Below are 18,310 nucleotides of genomic sequence, written 5' to 3'. Positions count from 1 at the left end.
AGGAGGCTGGTTGGAAGTAACGAGTAACTGAGACTTGCGCCAGCACTCTCATATGGGATGCGGGCCTCCCAAGCAGCACCACAGTGTCACCTCCCCTTTGCATTTTTGATGTTAGTATTTTGTCTTCCCTATATTCTTTTTAGTTAATTCAGCTAGAAGTTATCAACTGCGTTGATGTTTTCAAAGAGCTAGTTTTAGATTTCATCTACTGATTTCCTGTTTTGTATTGTTGTCTGTTTTTCTTCTCTTTTACTTGGATTTAATTTGCTCTTTGCTGGTTTCCTAAGGTAGAAACTTAGATTACTGAGTTTAGATCTTTATTGTTTTTTTAGTATATGAATTCATTACCTTAAATCTCCCTCTAAGCACTGCTTTTACTACATGCTACAAATTTTGATAATTATTTTGTCAAACTTTAAGTCTTTGTCAAAAATTTTTAAGAATTATGTTACTATAGCCTACGCCATGGCTCAATAGGCTAATCCTCCACCTAGTGGCACCGGCACACTGGGTTCTAGTCCCGGTCGGGGTGCCGGATTCTGTCCTAGTTGCCCCTCTTCCAGGCCAGCTCTCTGCTATGGCCCGGGAGTGCAGTGGAGGATGGCCCAAGTGCTTGGGCCCTGCACCCCATGGGAGACCAGGAGAAGCACCTGGCTCCTGGCTTTGGATCATCGCGGTGCGCCGGCCACAGCGGCCATTGGAGGGTGAACCAATGGCAAAGGAAGACCTTTCTCTCTGTCTCTCTCTCTCACTGTCCACTCTGCCTGTCCAAAAAAAAAAAAAAAAAAAAAAAAGAAGAAGAAGAAGAATTATGTTACTGTAGATTTTGTAACTATTTTAAAATTTACTTTATATGAGTGAAGTTGAATATATTTTTATTTGATTATTGGTTTCAACATTTACCTATTTTCCTGGCTATTTTTCCTATGATTCTTTTACTTTGTATTTGTTGAATTCTTTATTTAGTGGCACATTATGCCTATGACAATAAAGTAAAGTAAAAATATATTGTTTTGGGGCCAGCGCCATGGCTCATTTAGTTAATCCTCCGCCTGCGGCACCGGCATCCCATATGGGTGCTGGTTCTAGTCCCGTTTGGTCCTCTTCAAGTCCAGCTCTCTGCTGTGGCCTGGCAGAGCAGTGGAGGATAGCCCAAGTGCTTGGGCCTCTGCAGCCATCGGCACAGTTCTGGCCATAACGGCCATTTGGGGAGTGAGCCAATGCAAGGAAGACCTGTCTCTCTGTCTCTCTCACTGTCTATAACTCTGTCAAATAAATTAAAAAAACAATATTGTCTCAAAATAAATGAAGAGATAAAATTTTTTAAAAAGTTTGAAGAGTAATCGTAAAAGTTTTTTGATGTGTATTTTCACATTCATTTAGTTCAAAATATATATATATATTTTTTTGACAGGCAGAGTGGACAGTGAGAGAGAGAGACAGAAAGGTCTTCCTTTGCCGTTGGTTCACCCTCCAATGGCCGCCGCGGCCGGCGCGCTGCGGCCGGCGCACCGCGCTGATCCGATGGCAGGAGCCAGGAGCCAGGTGCTTTTCCTGGTCTCCCATGGGGTGCAGGGCCCAAGCACCTGGGCCATCCTCCACTGCACTCCCTGGCCACAGCAGAGGGCTGGCCTGGAAGAGGGGCAACCGGGACAGAATCCGGCACCCCGACCGGGACTAGAACCCGGTGTGCCGGTGCCGCTAGGCGGAGGATTAGCCTAGTGAGCCGTGGCGCCGGCCCTCAAAATATTTTTAAGTTTTTTTTTGACAGGCAGAGTTAGAGAGAGAGAGAGAGAGAGAGAGAGAGAGAAAGGTCTTCCTTCTGTTTTCTGTTGGTTAGCAAGATCGGCCAGCGTGCTGCGCCGATCCGAAGCCAGGAGCCAGGTGCTTCCTCCTGGTCTCCCGTGTGGTGCAGGGCCCAAGCACTTGGGCCATCCTCCACTGCCTTCCCAGGCCACAGCAGAGAGCTGCACTGGAAGAAGAGCAACTGGGACAGGATCCGGCGCCCCAACCGAGACTAGAACCCGGTGTGCTGGCGCCACAGGTGGAGGATTAGCCTAGTGAGCTGTGGCACCGGCCTTTAAATTTTTCTTGAGACTTGCCCAACCCATATTTGTTTAGGAATGTATTGTTTAATCTCCAAGTGTTATATGGTTTTCTAGCTGTCTTTCTGATGCATGTGAGACATACATTATATGATTTCTGTTCTTTTACATTAGTTTAGGTCTGCTGTTTTCCCCCCCAGGATGGGGTCTTCCTTGGTGCATGTTCCGTGTGAGCTTCAGAAGAACGTATATCCTGCTGTGTAGCTGGATGAAGTAGTCTGTGGTGAACAGTTGTATTCGCTAGACTGGTGGATGCTCTTTAGCTTATGTCTTCACTGATTTTCTGCTGATTCAGCCTCTCCATTTCTACACAGAAGTGTTGATGTCCCTAACTGAAATAGTACATGCACCTGTTTCTCTTTGAAGTTTTAGCAGATATTGCCATTAGGTGTGTGCACATTAAGGCTTGTCAGCCTTTCTGGTCAGTTAGCCCATTTGTCATTGTGAAATGCCCCTGATGATTTTCCTTGCTCTGAAATCTGCTTTGTCTGAAATTACTGTAACTACTTCAATTTTCCATTATTGTTAACATGGTATGTCTTTCTCCATCCCTTTATTTTTAATCTATCTGAGTCTTTACATTTAATGTGTTTTTTTTTTTTTTAATGTGAGTTTTTTGACAGGCAGAGTTACAGACAGAGAGAGGGAAAGGCAGAAAGTTCTTCCATGCACTGCTTCACTCCCCAGATGGCTGCAACAGCCAGAGCTGGGCTGGGAGCTTCTTCTGAGTCTCCTATGTGGGTGCAGGGCCCCAAGCACTTAAGCCATCTTTTACTGCTTCCTCAGACCATAGCGGAGAGCTGGATCAGGAGATGAGCAGGCAGGACACAAACCGGCGCCCATGTGAGATGTTTGCGCTGCAGAGGCTTAGCCTACTACACTGCAGCTCTGGCCTCAGTCTTCACTCCTGAGTGCCGACATCTCATGGGCCTTGTGCCTCTATTACTGAATTTTTGTTCTTTGCACCACCCATCTTTCTCCCATAATTGAACCTCATTTTCCTCTTTTCTCCCACAAACATCCATAACCCCTCTTCTTTTGTTTGTGTTCAGCGCTCTCGTTAAACGCTTGGCCCTGGTTGGCATTTGTTGCAGCAGTTAAGCTGCCATGTAGGATGCCTGATTCCCATATCAGAGTGCCTGTTGTGGAGATTTGGCTGCAGTCTCCATTACAGCTTCCTGTGCACCCAGGGAGGCAGCAGGTGATTGCTCAAGTAGTTGGGTCCCTGCCTGCCACCCATAAGGGAGACCCAGATTGAATTCCTGGTTCCTGTCTGGGGCCTAGCCCAACCCTGGTCACTGTGGGCTTTTGGTGAGTGAACCAGTCAATCAGTGGGGGAGTGCATGCTCTCTCTTGCTCTGTGGCCTACAGAAGAGATCTCCCATGTGGCTCTGTAAATGATCCACTGAGGATCTAGTCATAAAAAATTACAAATTCTGTTTATTTTTCTTTGTTTCAACTTGCAAGAATTTCTCCTTTTGCAGTATAGTAGAACAGTGGCACATGCATATAATTTATAAATATAATAAATGTAAGGTAGGGCCTGCAATCTGTAGTCCCTCTGCTTGGTATACCAGGCCCTGCGTTTTCTAGCTCCTGCCTGCTCATTCCAGATTTCTCCTACTCTTTGCCCATTTATCCCTGCATCAGTACTGTCATATTTATTCACATGGTTTCTAGAAGTTAGCAGGTTATTTTATACCATCATACTTTTGTTCTGCTCAGCCTGGAATTCCTTACTACCACTCTCTCCCCATCCCTAGTCCCTCCCTGCCAACCCTAATTCTTCCTCAATTCTTTTTTTTTAAAAGATTTATTTTATTTATTTGAAAGGCAGAGTTGCAGAGTGAGGTAGAGACACAGAGAGAGGTCTTCCCTCTACTGGTTCACTCCCCAGATGGCTGCAATGGCTGGAGCTGCGCCTATCTGAAGCCAGGTGCCAGGAGCTTCTTCCAGGTCTCCCACATGGGTGCAGGGGCCCAAGGACTTGGGCCATCTTCTACTGCTTTCCCAGGCCATTGCAGAGAGCTGGATCAGAAGAGGAGCAGCTGAGAATAGAACTGGCGCCCACATAGGATGCCGGCGCTTCAGGCTGGGGCTTTAACCTGCTGCACCACAGTGCTGGCCCCATCTTTCTCAATTCTTGTCTGTGAAGCCCTCCCTGTGGCACCACCCTGGACTCCACAAGTGAAGTGAAGTCTTGTTTTCCTTCATTCTCCCACTGTTCCATGCTTGTTGCTTGATTCTTTTAGCACTGGCTATTGAGTGTCAATTTAGGCTGTTTAGAGACAAAGATTGTCTGTCTTTCCTCCACCATCCAGCAGGGCTGTTGATGACATGTGTAAGTGAATTTATCAATCAGGTTCCTAGAGATGGAACCAACCGGGTATGTGTAGGTCTGAGAAGGGGGTCTTTTAGGGAAAAGTCTCACATGGTTATGGATGGCAGCTGAGAAGTCTTAGGACTGGATATCTGCAGGCTGGAGGCCCTGGGACATTGGCATGTGGCTCAGTCTAAGGCCTCAGAGCTGAGGTGTGACTCTCTGTGTAAGGCTGACAGCCTAAGAGCTTAGCAAGGGAGCTGCTGGTAGAAGTCCAGGGGTCCAAAGAGTTGTTGAGCTTGGAGTCCTGATGTACAGTACAAGGCAATAGAAGGAGTCTCTCCCAGCTCTTAGGGGAAGCGACCAATTTGCCATCTTCATTTGTTGTCTCTGGGCCCCAGCTAATGGGACTATGCCTGCCCACATTGAGGCTGGATCTTCTTCCTACCTGGTCAACCCAGACTCACACACTAACCTCCCCTGGAAAACACCCTACCAGGCTCACCCATGATAGTGCTTTGCCAGATTTCTAGGCATCTGTTCATCCAGTCAAGTTGTCATCTAAAGCTATTATCCTAAGCGTGAACCAGCAAGTGAAGGCACTGGACCATTCACTTCTCACTCAATGGGAGGAATCCGTTTTTGGGAAAAATTGATCAGAAATTAGGTTGTACATTTGTGGATTTCTGTGGCTTGCAGTTGTATTGTGAAATTGATGTTCACTCACTAGATTTATTAATTTATAATTGTTAATTTATTAATTCACATAGTAGTAAAAGTTATAACTTTACGTACGTGGTTCACATATGAGCTTGTGTGTATTTTGTTAAACCCAGGAGGCAGAAATGTTGTGAGCACCTACTCCTCCTGTGGAGCTCTATTGTGGACTCCGCAGGTAGGAACCGTGGTTTGACTTAATGACTTGAAAGTGAACATTGAGGTCAGATATTTTGGATTTGCTCTGATGTATGTTAGAATAAATAGGATATAAAAAAGTTATTTTTGGATGAGGAATGATTAACCTTACTAGTTAATTGTCCTTAATTTAGTTATTGTCCTTAATTTAAGATATGTAGTCATGAAGCAGATAGAGATTTGATTGTTTGTATTCCAGACAATTTTTCCCACAGACAAATATTTTTACTAGTTGAGAAGTTTAAGTTTACTTAGCGGGATTCTTACTTAATATTTCTGTGCTATAATCACAGGTTTTTTAGGATATAATACGTTTGTATAAAGTGAAGCATTTCTAAAGGCAGTATGTTTAAAATGTGGGTAATTCAGAGAGTGTGCTTAACTGACTGGGTCAATGAGGAGCAGATTGCCTGCAAGGGAGCAAGACTGGGGAATGGCCTGTGTTAATTAAGTGCAGTATTACTGCTAATACTAGCAATAACGAGAATCATCCTTCTGAAGAAAACAAAACCCCTTGAGGGACAGAAATAGTCACTCAGCCTTGGCTGAGGATTGATTCTAACCCCTGTGTTACCAAAATCGACACATTCTCAAGTCCCTTCTAGAAAATTTGTTTCCTTCTAGAAAATTTGCATGGAGCCTTCACAGGTGTGTACACTTGGAGTCATCGTTAGGTGACCTAAAATACACAACACAGCAAATACAGTGTAAAGGGTTGTTAACTCTGTTGTTCAGGAAATAATGACAAGGAAAAAAGTGTGTACATGTTTAGTACAGACATATTTTTTTAATTTGTATTTTGTGTCAAAGGTTGGTGGATTCCTCAGATGCAGAGCGCAAGGGTTCGGAAGGCCATCTTTATGTTTTCAGTCCTTTTTGTTTCCTAGTTGTGGTATTCCTAAATATTAAATGAAAAGTTAACTGAATTTGCCTTCAGAAACTGAAATAAACAAAAACACTATTGAACCTCTCTTCCTTCTCTTAGGTATAATATTGAGCCCAGTCTGTACTGCCCGTTTTTTTCCCTTGGCGCATGCATGGAAGGGCTGAATGTTTTATTTAATAAACTGTTGGGGATTTCGTTGTATGCAGAGCAGCCTGCTAAAGGAGAGGTGTGGTGTGAAGACGTCCGAAAACTGGTAAGTCTGCTCCCCCTCTCAGCTTGGAAATTGACTGGAGAGCGGTTTCATACTGAAGTTAGCTTTGTCCTGATTAATTTATAATTATTAATTTAGGACATTATTAATTAGGGACAGGAGTGTGTCCTGCTTTATTTACGTTTCATTAGAAAATCCAAGTTGCCCCTTCTGACTTAGGCCACTGTATGGAAAGAATCCGAACACCTAGTGGCAGAGTGAGTTCTCTGAAGAACACTCTGTAGGAGCTCGATGGAAGGTTGTGTCCACACACCTGTGCCTGCACACGTCCGCAAATTCTGGCTAAAGGGAAATTGGTCTTTACTTCTCGCAGACCTTCAGTGCTAGGCGTCCTTTCTGGCTAGTTTCAGGATCCATTGCGTCAGCTCCCCTACTTTTTCTTTCCAAACCTTTTTCCACGTTGTTGGAGCTTATGTTTGTATTTGATACCAATTTATATCCTGTTTCCCTTATTTGACTTTGGTAATAACTTCAAGCCCAGTGTTCACCCTTCTCCTGTCCTGCTTTTTGAAGTGAACACTTACAATTCTCCCTCAGAAGATGGGGAGGCTTTCTTGACTTAGTGTTTATCATAAGGCTTTTTCATCGTCTTGCCTTGTTTTCTGCCTGCACGCTTACCATGCTGTACTTTTCCACTCTATCTCAGGGTGTAAAGTGTCTCATATTCTCTCAGCTGTGCTTTGTAGACACAGTGTGTGTGTGGCAGGGTGGTTGAAAGGAGAGCTGGGACAGGAGGTGTTTCATCACCGCAGTAGCTGTTTGTGTATTACACACTGCCCAGATTGAGATGATAAAGTGCTGGGAAGCAAGCAGGAAACTGGTGAAAGAAGAGTGAAGGGACAGAGTGCGCGTGATGTAGACGTGTCACGTGAGCCTGCCTGCCAGTTGCTCACTGCTGTGTCCCAAACGCCGTCATCAGTTCCTGGTACAGAGTAAATGCATGATAGATGTTTGATGAGTAGATGAATACTTACAGGACAGTTACTTATTTTCATTTTATGTATGTGAGAGAGAGATCGAGATACTGTCCATCCACTTGATTCACTCCCCAAATGTCCATAATAACTGGGGCTGGAACAGGCCAAAGCCAGGACCCAGGGACTCAGCCCAAGCCTCTCCTGTGGTTGGGAAGGGCCCAGCTACTTGAACCATCATCTGCTGCCTCCCAGTGTGTGAAGAAGCAGTAAGCTGGATCAGAGGCAGAGCTGGGACTTGAACCAGGTACTCCAGTATGAGATGTGGGAAACCTAAACACTGTGCCAAGTACCTGTCCTTTCAGGAAATTTAAAGCACAAAATTGGGATTCTCTTTGATAGAAGCATCAAGTTCTGGAAAGACAAGTGAACTTGGAGACAAGCAGCAGAGTTTTCTCCTATGAGCTCTGCCTCTTTTATAGGCCCTTTGGGAGAGGGAATAATGATATTACCAATAATTCAGCTGAAGCTGGGAGCTGCATTTTTGTTATTTTTTGCATTCAGGGGTTATAGTTTGCATGGACATATATCATCATATACTAAGCTTAGACAGAAAAATAATTTGGCTGCCAAAACTGTCCAGCCAGCACCTTTCCCCAGCTCCTCGGGTAGTTTGAGCAGTAGTGTTGAAGAGCCATGGCTGGGAGTGCCACAGCAGAGGGTTGGCAGCCAGCACGAAGAGCCTTCAACGGAGGGTTTCCCGGCCACAGAATTCCCACATCAGTATCGTCCGAGAGGTGGAGCAGAATGGAATGGGGAAAATCTGTCTCGAGAAACCTGGGGTGTAGGAAGTAATGAGAATGCTCGTGTCTGTGGCTGTGGACGTGAATAAGTGCATTGTTGTGTTCTCCCATGTTGAGAGTTGTTGACAGCCTCATTCACCACTGAATTCAAATTTTCTTTCTAGGCTGTTGTTCATGAAGCTGAAGGATTGCTGGGCTACATTTACTGTGATTTTTTTCAGCGACAAGACAAACCACATCAGGTGATCTTTTATTTAAAAACTGGTCTCCCTAGAAGTTATCAGCAATAATTTGTATTAATGTTGACTTTATATGTCACTTTTATAGTTCTATAATATCTAAAGGCACTAATGATATTTAGTAAATATACAAATCTGAAATTAGGATAGAATTAAAAAATAAAGCCTATGAGAATACCTTCATCAGCCTGAGTCTTTCACTTTTATCTGGTTCTGAACTGTCATTTGTGCCAGCCAGTGCCCCAAGCCCTCCATGCACATCACAGCTTTTCATGTTCACCTCCACTTTTTGAACTAGTCTCTCACATTCAGGGAGACTGAAACCGGCAGGTTGAGTTACTTGCCCAGGGTCACACAGCTAGCAGTGCAGAAGTTTGAAACTGAACATTCTTTTTTTTTTTTTTTGACAGGAAGAGTTAGTGAGTGGGAGAGACAAAGGTCTTCCTTCCGTTGGTTCACCCCCCCAAATGGCCGCTACAGCCGAAGCGCTGCACCGATTCGAAGCCAGGAGCCAGGTGCTTCCTCCTGGTCTCCCATGTGGGTGCAGGGCCCAAGCACTTGGGCCATCCTCCACTGCACTCCCTGGCCACAGCAGAGAGCTGGCCTGGAAGAGGGGCAACCGGGACAGAATCCGGCGCCCCGACCGGGACTAGAACCTGGAGTACTGGCACTGCAGGCGGAGGATTAGCCTAGTGAGTCATGGCACTGGCAAAACTGAACATTCTGACTAGAGCTCCAGCTCTTAACTCCTCTTCATGCTTGACAGTGATCCTAGTTTAAATTGCAGAAGATACATCCATATGGAAACCTTACCAACGACAGTTACTCCTTATATGGAAGATGTAAAGGTCATTTCCTTTCCTTTATCTGCACACCAGGTTCGCTAACTCCAGCAGTTTGATGCTCAGCTCATAGAACCAACCCTCTCATGGGAACCACCTTCCAGGAGCATGCCCCCAGTGACATAGCGACCTCTCACCAGGTCTACCTCTCAGACACTGTAATTGAATCAAACCATCAGCTCTAATCCTTCGACCATTAACATTAATCCATTCACCATTAACGTAAGACTTTGGAGTTTCAGAGTCTGCATGAGTGGGGGAGCCAAATCCTGTTCAAACTGTAACACTTACCAGTTGGCTCCTCATGTGGAAGAGGTGAAGTTCATTTCCTTTCCCTTAGCTGCGTGCCAGGTTTGCCAGCTTCAGCAGTTTCATGCAACTTAATGGGAAATGTCAAGAGTTCAGGTTGTAAGTTACAACAGAAATAATGGAACCTTAGATTGAAAGAGTGAATCACAATTTCCATAGCATTTTAACAGATGTGATCTTAAGAAATCTGGACAACCACTCTGGCATTTCACAAGGTAGCACTCAAGGCTCACAGAGGTGAATCTCTTTCCAAGATGATAGGGCTGGTGGGTGTCAAAGTGGGACCAGACTCCAGGTCATCAGACACAGGCCCATATGCCCCCTCTTTCCTCCACTGTGGTGTCAAGAGCCCTGCTCCTAGTCACGGGCCTGTGGTCAGATGCAAGATGCAGTGATTCTAAGCTGGTGTCTTTGGCTATGTTACTGAACATTTCCAGGAGAATTTCTTTTTCTCTCGTCTTCAGAGTGAGACACTAGTCTCATCAGAGATGGTTGTGAAGAGTCTGGTGTGGCTGAATCTCAGTGTGGTGCCCATTCCAGTGTCAGTCACTCCGGAGTCCTTGCTTCGTGATAGGTTAGAGCCATACTTGCAGGGGATGCAGACAGCAGACGTGGGTCATTGTCTGACACTCGGTTGGGCCTCAGACGTTGGTATCCCTTCCCACTTAGTTGTGACTGTTTGGAGGGAGCGAGTCTGAGCCTGTGTTGACTTTGTTTCTGGCAGCTGGCACAGCAACAGTTTAGTGCATGGTTTTGGAGCCAGTGCCTGAACGAATCAGTCTGAGTTCAATGTTTTTTTTTTAAAAAAAATTAAAAATGTAGCAGATTAGAAAGTGTTGAGGAAAATTATCTATGACTAAATACGTAGAACAAGAATAGAATTAAGTTAAAGTTTGCAATCATATGTTTTGGTATAATTTCACATGCATTGATGCTTTCTCTCCTTGTGTGTTTTCTGATTGTCCCAGGACTGTCATTTTACCATCCGTGGGGGCAGGTTGAAGGAAGATGGAGAGTATCAGCTCCCAGTCGTAGTCCTGATGCTGAATCTCCCCCACGCCACAAGGACCTCCCCAACGTTGTTAACCCCTGGCATGATGGAAAACCTTTTCCACGAAATGGGCCATGCCATGCACTCTATGCTGGGCCGTACTCGTTACCAGCACGTCACTGGTAAGCCATGAAGAAGGCTTTTATTTCATCAGAATCCGTTAAAAGCATGTGTGTCTTTCCCTGGAAAGACGGCTTGTTATTGAGAAAATCAGATCATTTAATAATGTCCCGTGGTCCTTTATCTCCAATTGCCTCATCTCGTTGTTATGCAGCCTGATCCTCTGACGCTGGTTCTGGCCTTGCTAACATTTCTCACCAAGGACTTCCTTCTCAGCCTTACACGGCTCTGTGCCATTTTACGTGGTAGAGTGTCCTGTGTGGAATTTAAGTTTGAGGCTGTGTGTGTATGCCTCCTTCGTGCCAGCACAGATATTGTGAATAAGTGTAGGAATGTTGCCTCTTTGTATGCAGAATCAGATTGAAAACAAAGTAAAGCCTGGTTAAAAAGCATGAGGGAGTCCTTTTTGTTTTTTCTTGAACTTTTGCCATTTTTCTTATGCTTTCCCCATATAAAGTTTTAGTTGTGCTTTGCTAGTTTTTTATGTGTGACATATTTGGTGATATTATAGACTTCCCTCTTGGTGGTCTTATCTCTACGTTTTATGCTATCATATGCAGTCTGCGTTAGACAAGCTGGTACATTGTTGGCTTTCAGCAATGATTAACTAACTGTACACATGCAGGCTTTGGTGCAAGGAGAAGATACTTGAGAAGGCTGCAGGCAGGCTGAAAAAAATTATAAAATGTCACCAAAATGTCTTAAAGGGTTTGTTACTTGAAGTAATTTTTAAAGTACTGCTTTTTTGACTTGCTATGCAAAGCAATAAATGAATAAAACAAAGTACTTTTAAAACAAATGAAGGATAAAAGCATTTGGTAATGGAAATCAGTGCACTAAATAAAAACGTTTTATTAATTGTTAGCATGTTTTACTCTGTGTTTCATGTATAGCCAGCATAGCTGAAGACCAGTTTGTTTGTAGAGGGTGCAAGCACTGCTTTATAAGGTGTTGTAGCAGCTGTGCAAATATTTTGTTTCACTTTTGATATAAAGAAAAATATATAGGATTATAGTAAACTTTTCTGCAAATATGTACAATAATTTTATAGAAGTAAAATATTGATTTAATGAATTAAAGCTTATCATAGTTCATCAGAAGTACAAATAAAAGACTTAAAAGGGTGTGTAAAAGTAAGGTACATATGTTGATTTGATTCATACCAACTTTTATTCTCCCCCCACCTCTTGTTTTAGGGACCAGGTGTCCCACGGATTTTGCAGAGGTTCCCTCTATTCTGATGGAGTATTTTGCCAATGATTATCGAGTGGTTAACCAGTTTGCCAGGCATTATCAGACTGGGCAGGTAGGAATGCTAATGTTGCCGTGTTACCCATCAGGCTGCCACATGTGGTTTTTTTTTGACCTCCTACATCATGCAGAACACTTTGTACCCTTTCAGAACTCTGTCCCCCTTCTCAGGAAAAGATGCCTTGTTTGTTTTCTTTCTTCTTTTCCTCCTCCTCCTCTTCCTCCTAATTCCCTATTTCTTTTCCCAGACTGTAGAATCTTAGTCGTAGCATATAGTCATATGTTGAAAAACAGGTTCCCTTATCAAATGCCAAGGAACCTGCCAGTTGGTCCTCATCAGCCTCATAGGAGGAAGGCGCTGTGTCTTCATTTTCCAGATAAAGCAGCAAGTTATGTGGTAGAACAGGCAGTCAAGCCTGTCCTGATTCAAAAAAGCCTTTGCTTCTGAATATTTTTTCTCTTGATCTGAATTTTTGTGTTGTTCATAAAACTGAATTACAATGCCATATATGTTTTTAAGATTTATTTAATTTATGAGACGAGAATCTTCCATCTGCTGGTTCAGTCCCCAGATGGCAATAATGGCTGGAACTGGGCTGATCAGAAGCAAAGAGCTTCTTCCCAGTCTCCCACGTGGTGCAGAGTCCCAAGCACATGGGCCATCTGCTGCTGCTTTCCCAGATGCATTAGCAGGGAGCTGGATCAGAAGTGGAGCAGCTATGACTTGAACCAGTGCTCATATGGGTTGCTGGTATTGAAGGTGGCAGCCTAACCTGCTGCACCACAGCGCCAGCCCCCAATACCATATTTTATAAGTGTTATTGGTATCTATGGGGTACTTCAAAGTTCACGGAAAAATGGAGTTAAAAGATCAGTTTATTTTGGTGCAAAACAATTTGAAATCCATGCATAGTTTTTTCTTTTTTTTAAGATTCACCTATTTATTTGAAAGTCAGAGTTACATAGAGAGAGGAGAGGCAGAGAGAGAGAGAGAGAGAGAGAGAGAGGAGTGAGGAGAGAGGTCTTCCTTCCGCTAGTTCACTCCCCAGTTGGCCACGATGGCCAGAGCTGCACTGATCCGAAGCCGGGAGCCAGGAGCTTCCTCTGGGTCTCCCACGTAGGCGCAGGGGTCCAAGGACTTGGGCCATCTTCTGCTTTCGCAGGCCATAGCAGAGAGCTAGATCGGAAGTGGAGCAGCTGGGCTCAAACTGGCACCCATATGGGACGCTGGCACAGCAGGCAGCGGCTTTACCTGCTACACCACAGTGCCAGCCCCTGCATAGCTTTTTCATAATACATATTTTCCATTAACTTTTTGATGACTGCTAATATATGATGTTGTCTCAATATTCCTTCATTTTAAGATTTAGATTCCAATGATGCTTTGTAATTCTAAAAGATTTTTAAATTAAAATGAGGGGGCACTGTGGTATATTGGGTAAAGCTGCTGACTGTGATGCCAGCATCCCATATGGGCACTGATTCAAGATCCAGCTGCTCCATTTCCTATCCAGCTCTCTGCTAATGTGCTGAGAAAGCAGCTGAAGATGACGCAAGTTCTTGGGCTCCTGCACCCACGTGGGAGACCCAGAGGAGGCTCCTGGCTCCTGGCTTGGGATCGGCACAGCTCTGGCCGTTGCGACCAGCTGGGGAGTGAACCAATGCATGGAAGACCTCTTTGTCTGTCTCACTCTGCCTTTCAAATAAATAAAGTAAATGTTTTTAAAGTAAATTTTAAATAAAATAAATTGTATTTATTTGAAAGTCAGAGTTACACAGAGAGAGGAGGAGATGCAGAGAGGTCTTCCATCTGTTGGTTCACTCCCCAATTGGTCGCAATGGCCAGAGCTGTGCCAATCCCAGGCCAGGAGCCAGGAGCCTCCTCTGGGTCTCCCACGTGGGTGCAGGAGCCCAAGAACTTGGGTCATCTTCTGTTGCTTTCCCAGGCCATAGCAGAGAGCTGGATCAGAAGTGGAGCAGCCGGAACTCAAACCAGCACCCACATGGGATGCCGGTACTGCAGCTGGCAGTTTTGCCCACTACGTCAGTGCTGGCCCTGAAATAAAGTAAATCTTTAAAAAAAAATTAAAATGAGAGATACCCAACATTAACTTAGCTATAGCTATGAACATTGTACTGTTTGCTGTCTACTTATACATTGGGAAGTATATTCTTCTCTTCTCTTAGAACCTTGATTATATAATCTTATACTCTTATACTAGGGGGGAGTTTCCCCTCAGAGTGTTCCTGCCTGGTACCAGGGGAAACTGTAGTCATCTTTGAATCCTAGCACCTAGATCCTTGACTAGAAAAAAAAAAAAAAAACACAAAAACCCAAAACGGAAAGAAAGTAAATGAAGGAATGAACAGTTCAGAAAAATAAAACCCAGACCACGTCTGTTTATAACTACTTTTCTGATTATAACTCCAGATGCATTCATTAGTTTGGTCAATAATTTCTTTTGGTGACTTGATTTTATGTAACTGTTATTGTCAGTGGCAGCATAATGGATGAGTGTCTGGATACCTAATCTGCATGAGTCTTCATGTGATCAGTTTCTGTTACTTAGATGGCATCAATAAAGTATTCGTTAATTCCTTCTCTATCAGCCTGCAAAGAATTGCTCTGGGAATTTTATAGCCTTGGCTGATAGCATAGAAACACTTCCCTCTTCAAATAACAGCCTAACCCACCCCTGGCTGCTGATTTAGAGGTTTGGGAATGATGAGGAATTTCATAATTGCTTTGTGCATGAGGGCTGTTGCGGCAGGGCCCTGGGGAGAGCCCAGCTCAGCTTGCCCGGGGCTGGAGGAGCAGCGGTACTTGAGGGACCAGGTCTTGGAGAAATACACACAAGGGGCAGTTTGCCAGCTCTCTCTCAGCAGTTCTTATCTATTTTATTAAAAATCATTTATTGAGGACATCTTCAGGACAGAGGTCCTTGGGTCAGGAAGTATTTATGACTTTCTGTTATATATACCAGTCACTGTTCTTGGGAGCCAGGAAACAGCCATGACCATGTGAGACAGCATCTCAGAACCCACAGCATTTCACTCGTAGGGGACTGAGGTTAGCCAGAGACCTGGGCATTTGTCCAGAAGGCGTGGGGCTGGAGCTGCAGGGAGAGGGGCCGGAAGGGGAAGGCACCGAGGATCCCAAATAGGAGATGGGACTGTGTCCCGAAGGAGTGAGATGGGGTGGGATGCTGTGTAAGGTTTTCTAGGCAGGCAAGTGATGTCATGACATTTTTATTTCTGGAGAACCAGCATGGTCTCAGGGAGGAAGACAGATGAGAGAGGTGTGAGACTCGGGGTCTGAGAGAAGGGCATAGCTTCAGAGAGCTGCCGAGGCGTCCTGAAGAAGAAGGGCCGGCCGCGGCGCACAGCAAACAGACCCGGCCCAGTCGCCCTCTTGGGTTTGATGACATTTTGCAGGAGCTGTCCCGAGAAGCAGCCCTTGGCCCTGGAGCCAGGCTCATCTGGAGCACTCTCTGCCTGCTCTCCAGAAGTCTCCACACACACACAAACACACACGCACACACACACACACACACACCCCACTGTTTGTTCCAGCTCTTCTGCCAGCCTGGCCCTGCCCTGGGGGGGATTTTGCTGGGCATTGTCTACACTGGGCGTTGCTATCACTCCTCCTCCTGGCCACTGGTGCTCACACAACTCTGCCCCCACCCATTTTCTCATCAATCCTTGGCAAACAGCTCTCCTGGATTCCACATTTGGATTTGTGGTCTTGCTTAGCCTGTGGCAGGCCTTAAGTGAAGGGAGGGGGCTGGGAGCAGCAGGGGCCGGAGCCTGGAGAGACTTACCTGCAGGTAAGCTGCCAGGGAGAGGGAAAGGTGGAAGATGGATCCCACCGTCTGCGATCCGGGAGAGAGCCAGGCCCAGGACGAAGATGCCGTGTTATGTGTGGAAGTGTTGATGACCCTCCTTCATGTCTGGGAGGCCATCGGGAACACAACCCTGAAATGGGGGACTCAGGTAGACCCTGCAGACACGTGAGGCTCCTTGGCAGATAGATGGTGGTGGGAGTTCAGCGTGCTGAGGGCTGGCGAGTTGTCTAGGGAGTCCCGAGTGGCTAGGGGGAGCATCTGCAAGCTAGCCAACCTGCAGTGAGAGGGAGACTCCCAGGGAAGCAGGAGTCATGCAGAGTCGACATTTCTTTTAAAAAGCTCAGTCTTGGGCTGAAATTCACCACAGATGCTAATGCCAATTTTTAAAATATTAACCATCCTACTTAAAGAGAGTGGAGAAGGGGTCGAGCCCCAGCTTAGGGGTGATGTAATGTCCAAAAACAGGGGAGGGCCTCCCAGTCCTGTGCTCTTACTAAATCCTGTCGTGGGAGGGACCCTTTTGACCTGGGTAGCTGCAAGAAAACGGTTGTGAGCCCCAGATCTGTCCCAAGATAGATGAGATAGGGAGAAAGCATGAAGCCTCTTTGAATTAATTCAAGTCTCACACTTGGAAGGCTGTCTGGGGGCCCTTAAGGGACTCGCAGACACAGTTTCTAAAGAATTTTAAATAATTCTGTGAGCCTGTGGAGAATGGAAAGTGTGCCCCAAAGGCAGAAATGTAAATGCTTTGAGCTTCACAAAGGACTTGCCTCTTCTTGTCACTAATTAAGACACCGGGTGGCTTGGTGTTTTCATTTTTAGGGCAGTGCTAGCTGTCAGGATCAGGAGTTAATTCCTTAAAACCCAAGCCTTTGTAAATAAATGTCACTTAAGCCCATAAGGAAAAATAACAGAATTGCATCTTTATGCTTTATTTCCTATCCTGCGATATCTCAGTGAAGAACATTTTTTTTATATCTTGAGATATATTCCAGAAAGTTCTGAGTCTATGATAATCTATCAGTGATTTATTTACACCTCCAAGTATTTTATCTTAACTAGAGCATAGCATGGCCAACACATTCCTTGTGGTGGAATGAGTAATTAGAGACATCTGCTTATCAGATGTGCAGGTGCCATGCAGTTAAGTATGAGATAACAAGTGCCAGAGGTACTCATCTGAGATTCAAAATTGTCTTGACAAGCTACAACATCAAGGCACAGGTAGACTTTGTTGTGAGTTGATCTTAAAGTCAATAGCACAAGTGTGGAGGGGGAGAATACGCTTGGTAGCAGCCCCAAGGCCTAAAAGCCGTGGTAGACTTGGCCTGGACCAAGAGTGATGAGATTTCCCCACAGATCTCGCCCAGGCTTAGGCTGCATTAGCAGGCTCCGGAAGGCACTGTCCCTCTGTCCTCAGTGCCCCTTGGTTCCTGCCTTTGGTGCTTGCCGGTTGCTGTGAGCACAGAATGCTTTGTAAGCAGCCCCCACTTCTGGCAGCATCACGCCCACCCTGCCTTCACCTTTCTGTGATGCAGCGTGGCTTTTCCCCCCTGTGTTTTGATCTTCTTTAAACTACGTAGGGTCCCTTGTTACAGTATTGAATGGCGTTGTGTGTGCTGGCCCACGTCTGTTGCAGAAGTCTCAGGTGCTCTTCACAGTCCCTGAAGTCTTGGGTTCCAGGCAAGGAGACAGCGCTCACCCAGCACTGCAGCTGCCAAGCACACCTCCGTGTTGCAGGCCCGGTCTGCAGACACCCTGGCAGGGTGTGGCCCAAGTGCTGTCCCTGAGTGCCACAGCACTTGAGGCCCCAGTCTTTGCTTTTTGTTTTTTCTCTCTTCACCCAGTACTGATTCATAAAGAAGCGAGATCTTTTTATCTCTGCCCTAGATTTTGATCTCTTCATGGAAGGTTTTAGATATATTTCTGAAAGTTAGCAAAAGCTCAAAACTTCTAGTTGTGCCTTTCTTTTGGCATTTCTGAGTCTCTGTGCCCATCCTGCTGTCTGAGACTCTGTGTCCCTGTGTGACAAAATTGAATTAGCCACACCCCCAAGCAGGCTGTGACTGGCTGTGTCCCCTGTTGTCTTCAGTTTCCAGTTCCCGACTCACAGCACTTGCTCCACACACACTAATGTGTCCTCACCTTCCCCTGCAGCACCCCCTCTGCCCTCAGCATATTTCGTGGAGCGGGGCTGCCAGTATTGCTTTTTTCAGTCTACTGGGCGCCTTTTGTTCCCTTGGGTCTGCCATGTTTCACAGCAACAGTGAAGGACTGGCAGATGTCCTGAGGAGAGGCTGCTACATTTGTGTGAAATGGGAAACCATTTCACGTAGGAATTTTTTAAGAAAGTTTTTTTAAGCTTTGTTTATTTATCTTACAGAGTTAGAGAAGGAGATCTTTCATCCTCTGGCTTACTCCCAAAATGGCCACAAC

The 18,310-nt window shown here is 45.3% G+C and overlaps 1 protein-coding gene across 2 annotated transcripts in view; it reads left to right on the top strand.

The window, feature by feature from the left end:
* Positions 1-18,310, top strand: part of MIPEP (mitochondrial intermediate peptidase) — a 172,009-nt gene that overhangs the window by 55,279 nt on the left and 98,420 nt on the right. For both annotated transcript variants that reach the window (XM_002712797.6, XM_089303735.1), the window contains exons 11-14: positions 6,326-6,479; positions 8,379-8,456; positions 10,573-10,777; positions 11,972-12,081. In XM_002712797.6, coding sequence (XP_002712843.3) covers positions 6,326-6,479; positions 8,379-8,456; positions 10,573-10,777; positions 11,972-12,081 — 547 coding nt within the window. The remainder of the gene's footprint in view (positions 1-6,325; positions 6,480-8,378; positions 8,457-10,572; positions 10,778-11,971; positions 12,082-18,310) is intronic.

This window comes from Oryctolagus cuniculus, chromosome 9 (assembly GCF_051225735.1).
Source record: "Oryctolagus cuniculus isolate XC-2025 breed Fujian yellow rabbit chromosome 9, ASM5122573v1, whole genome shotgun sequence".
In the NCBI taxonomy this organism is placed as follows: Eukaryota; Metazoa; Chordata; class Mammalia; order Lagomorpha; family Leporidae; genus Oryctolagus; species Oryctolagus cuniculus.
This window is presented reverse-complemented; position numbering and strand designations above follow the sequence as displayed.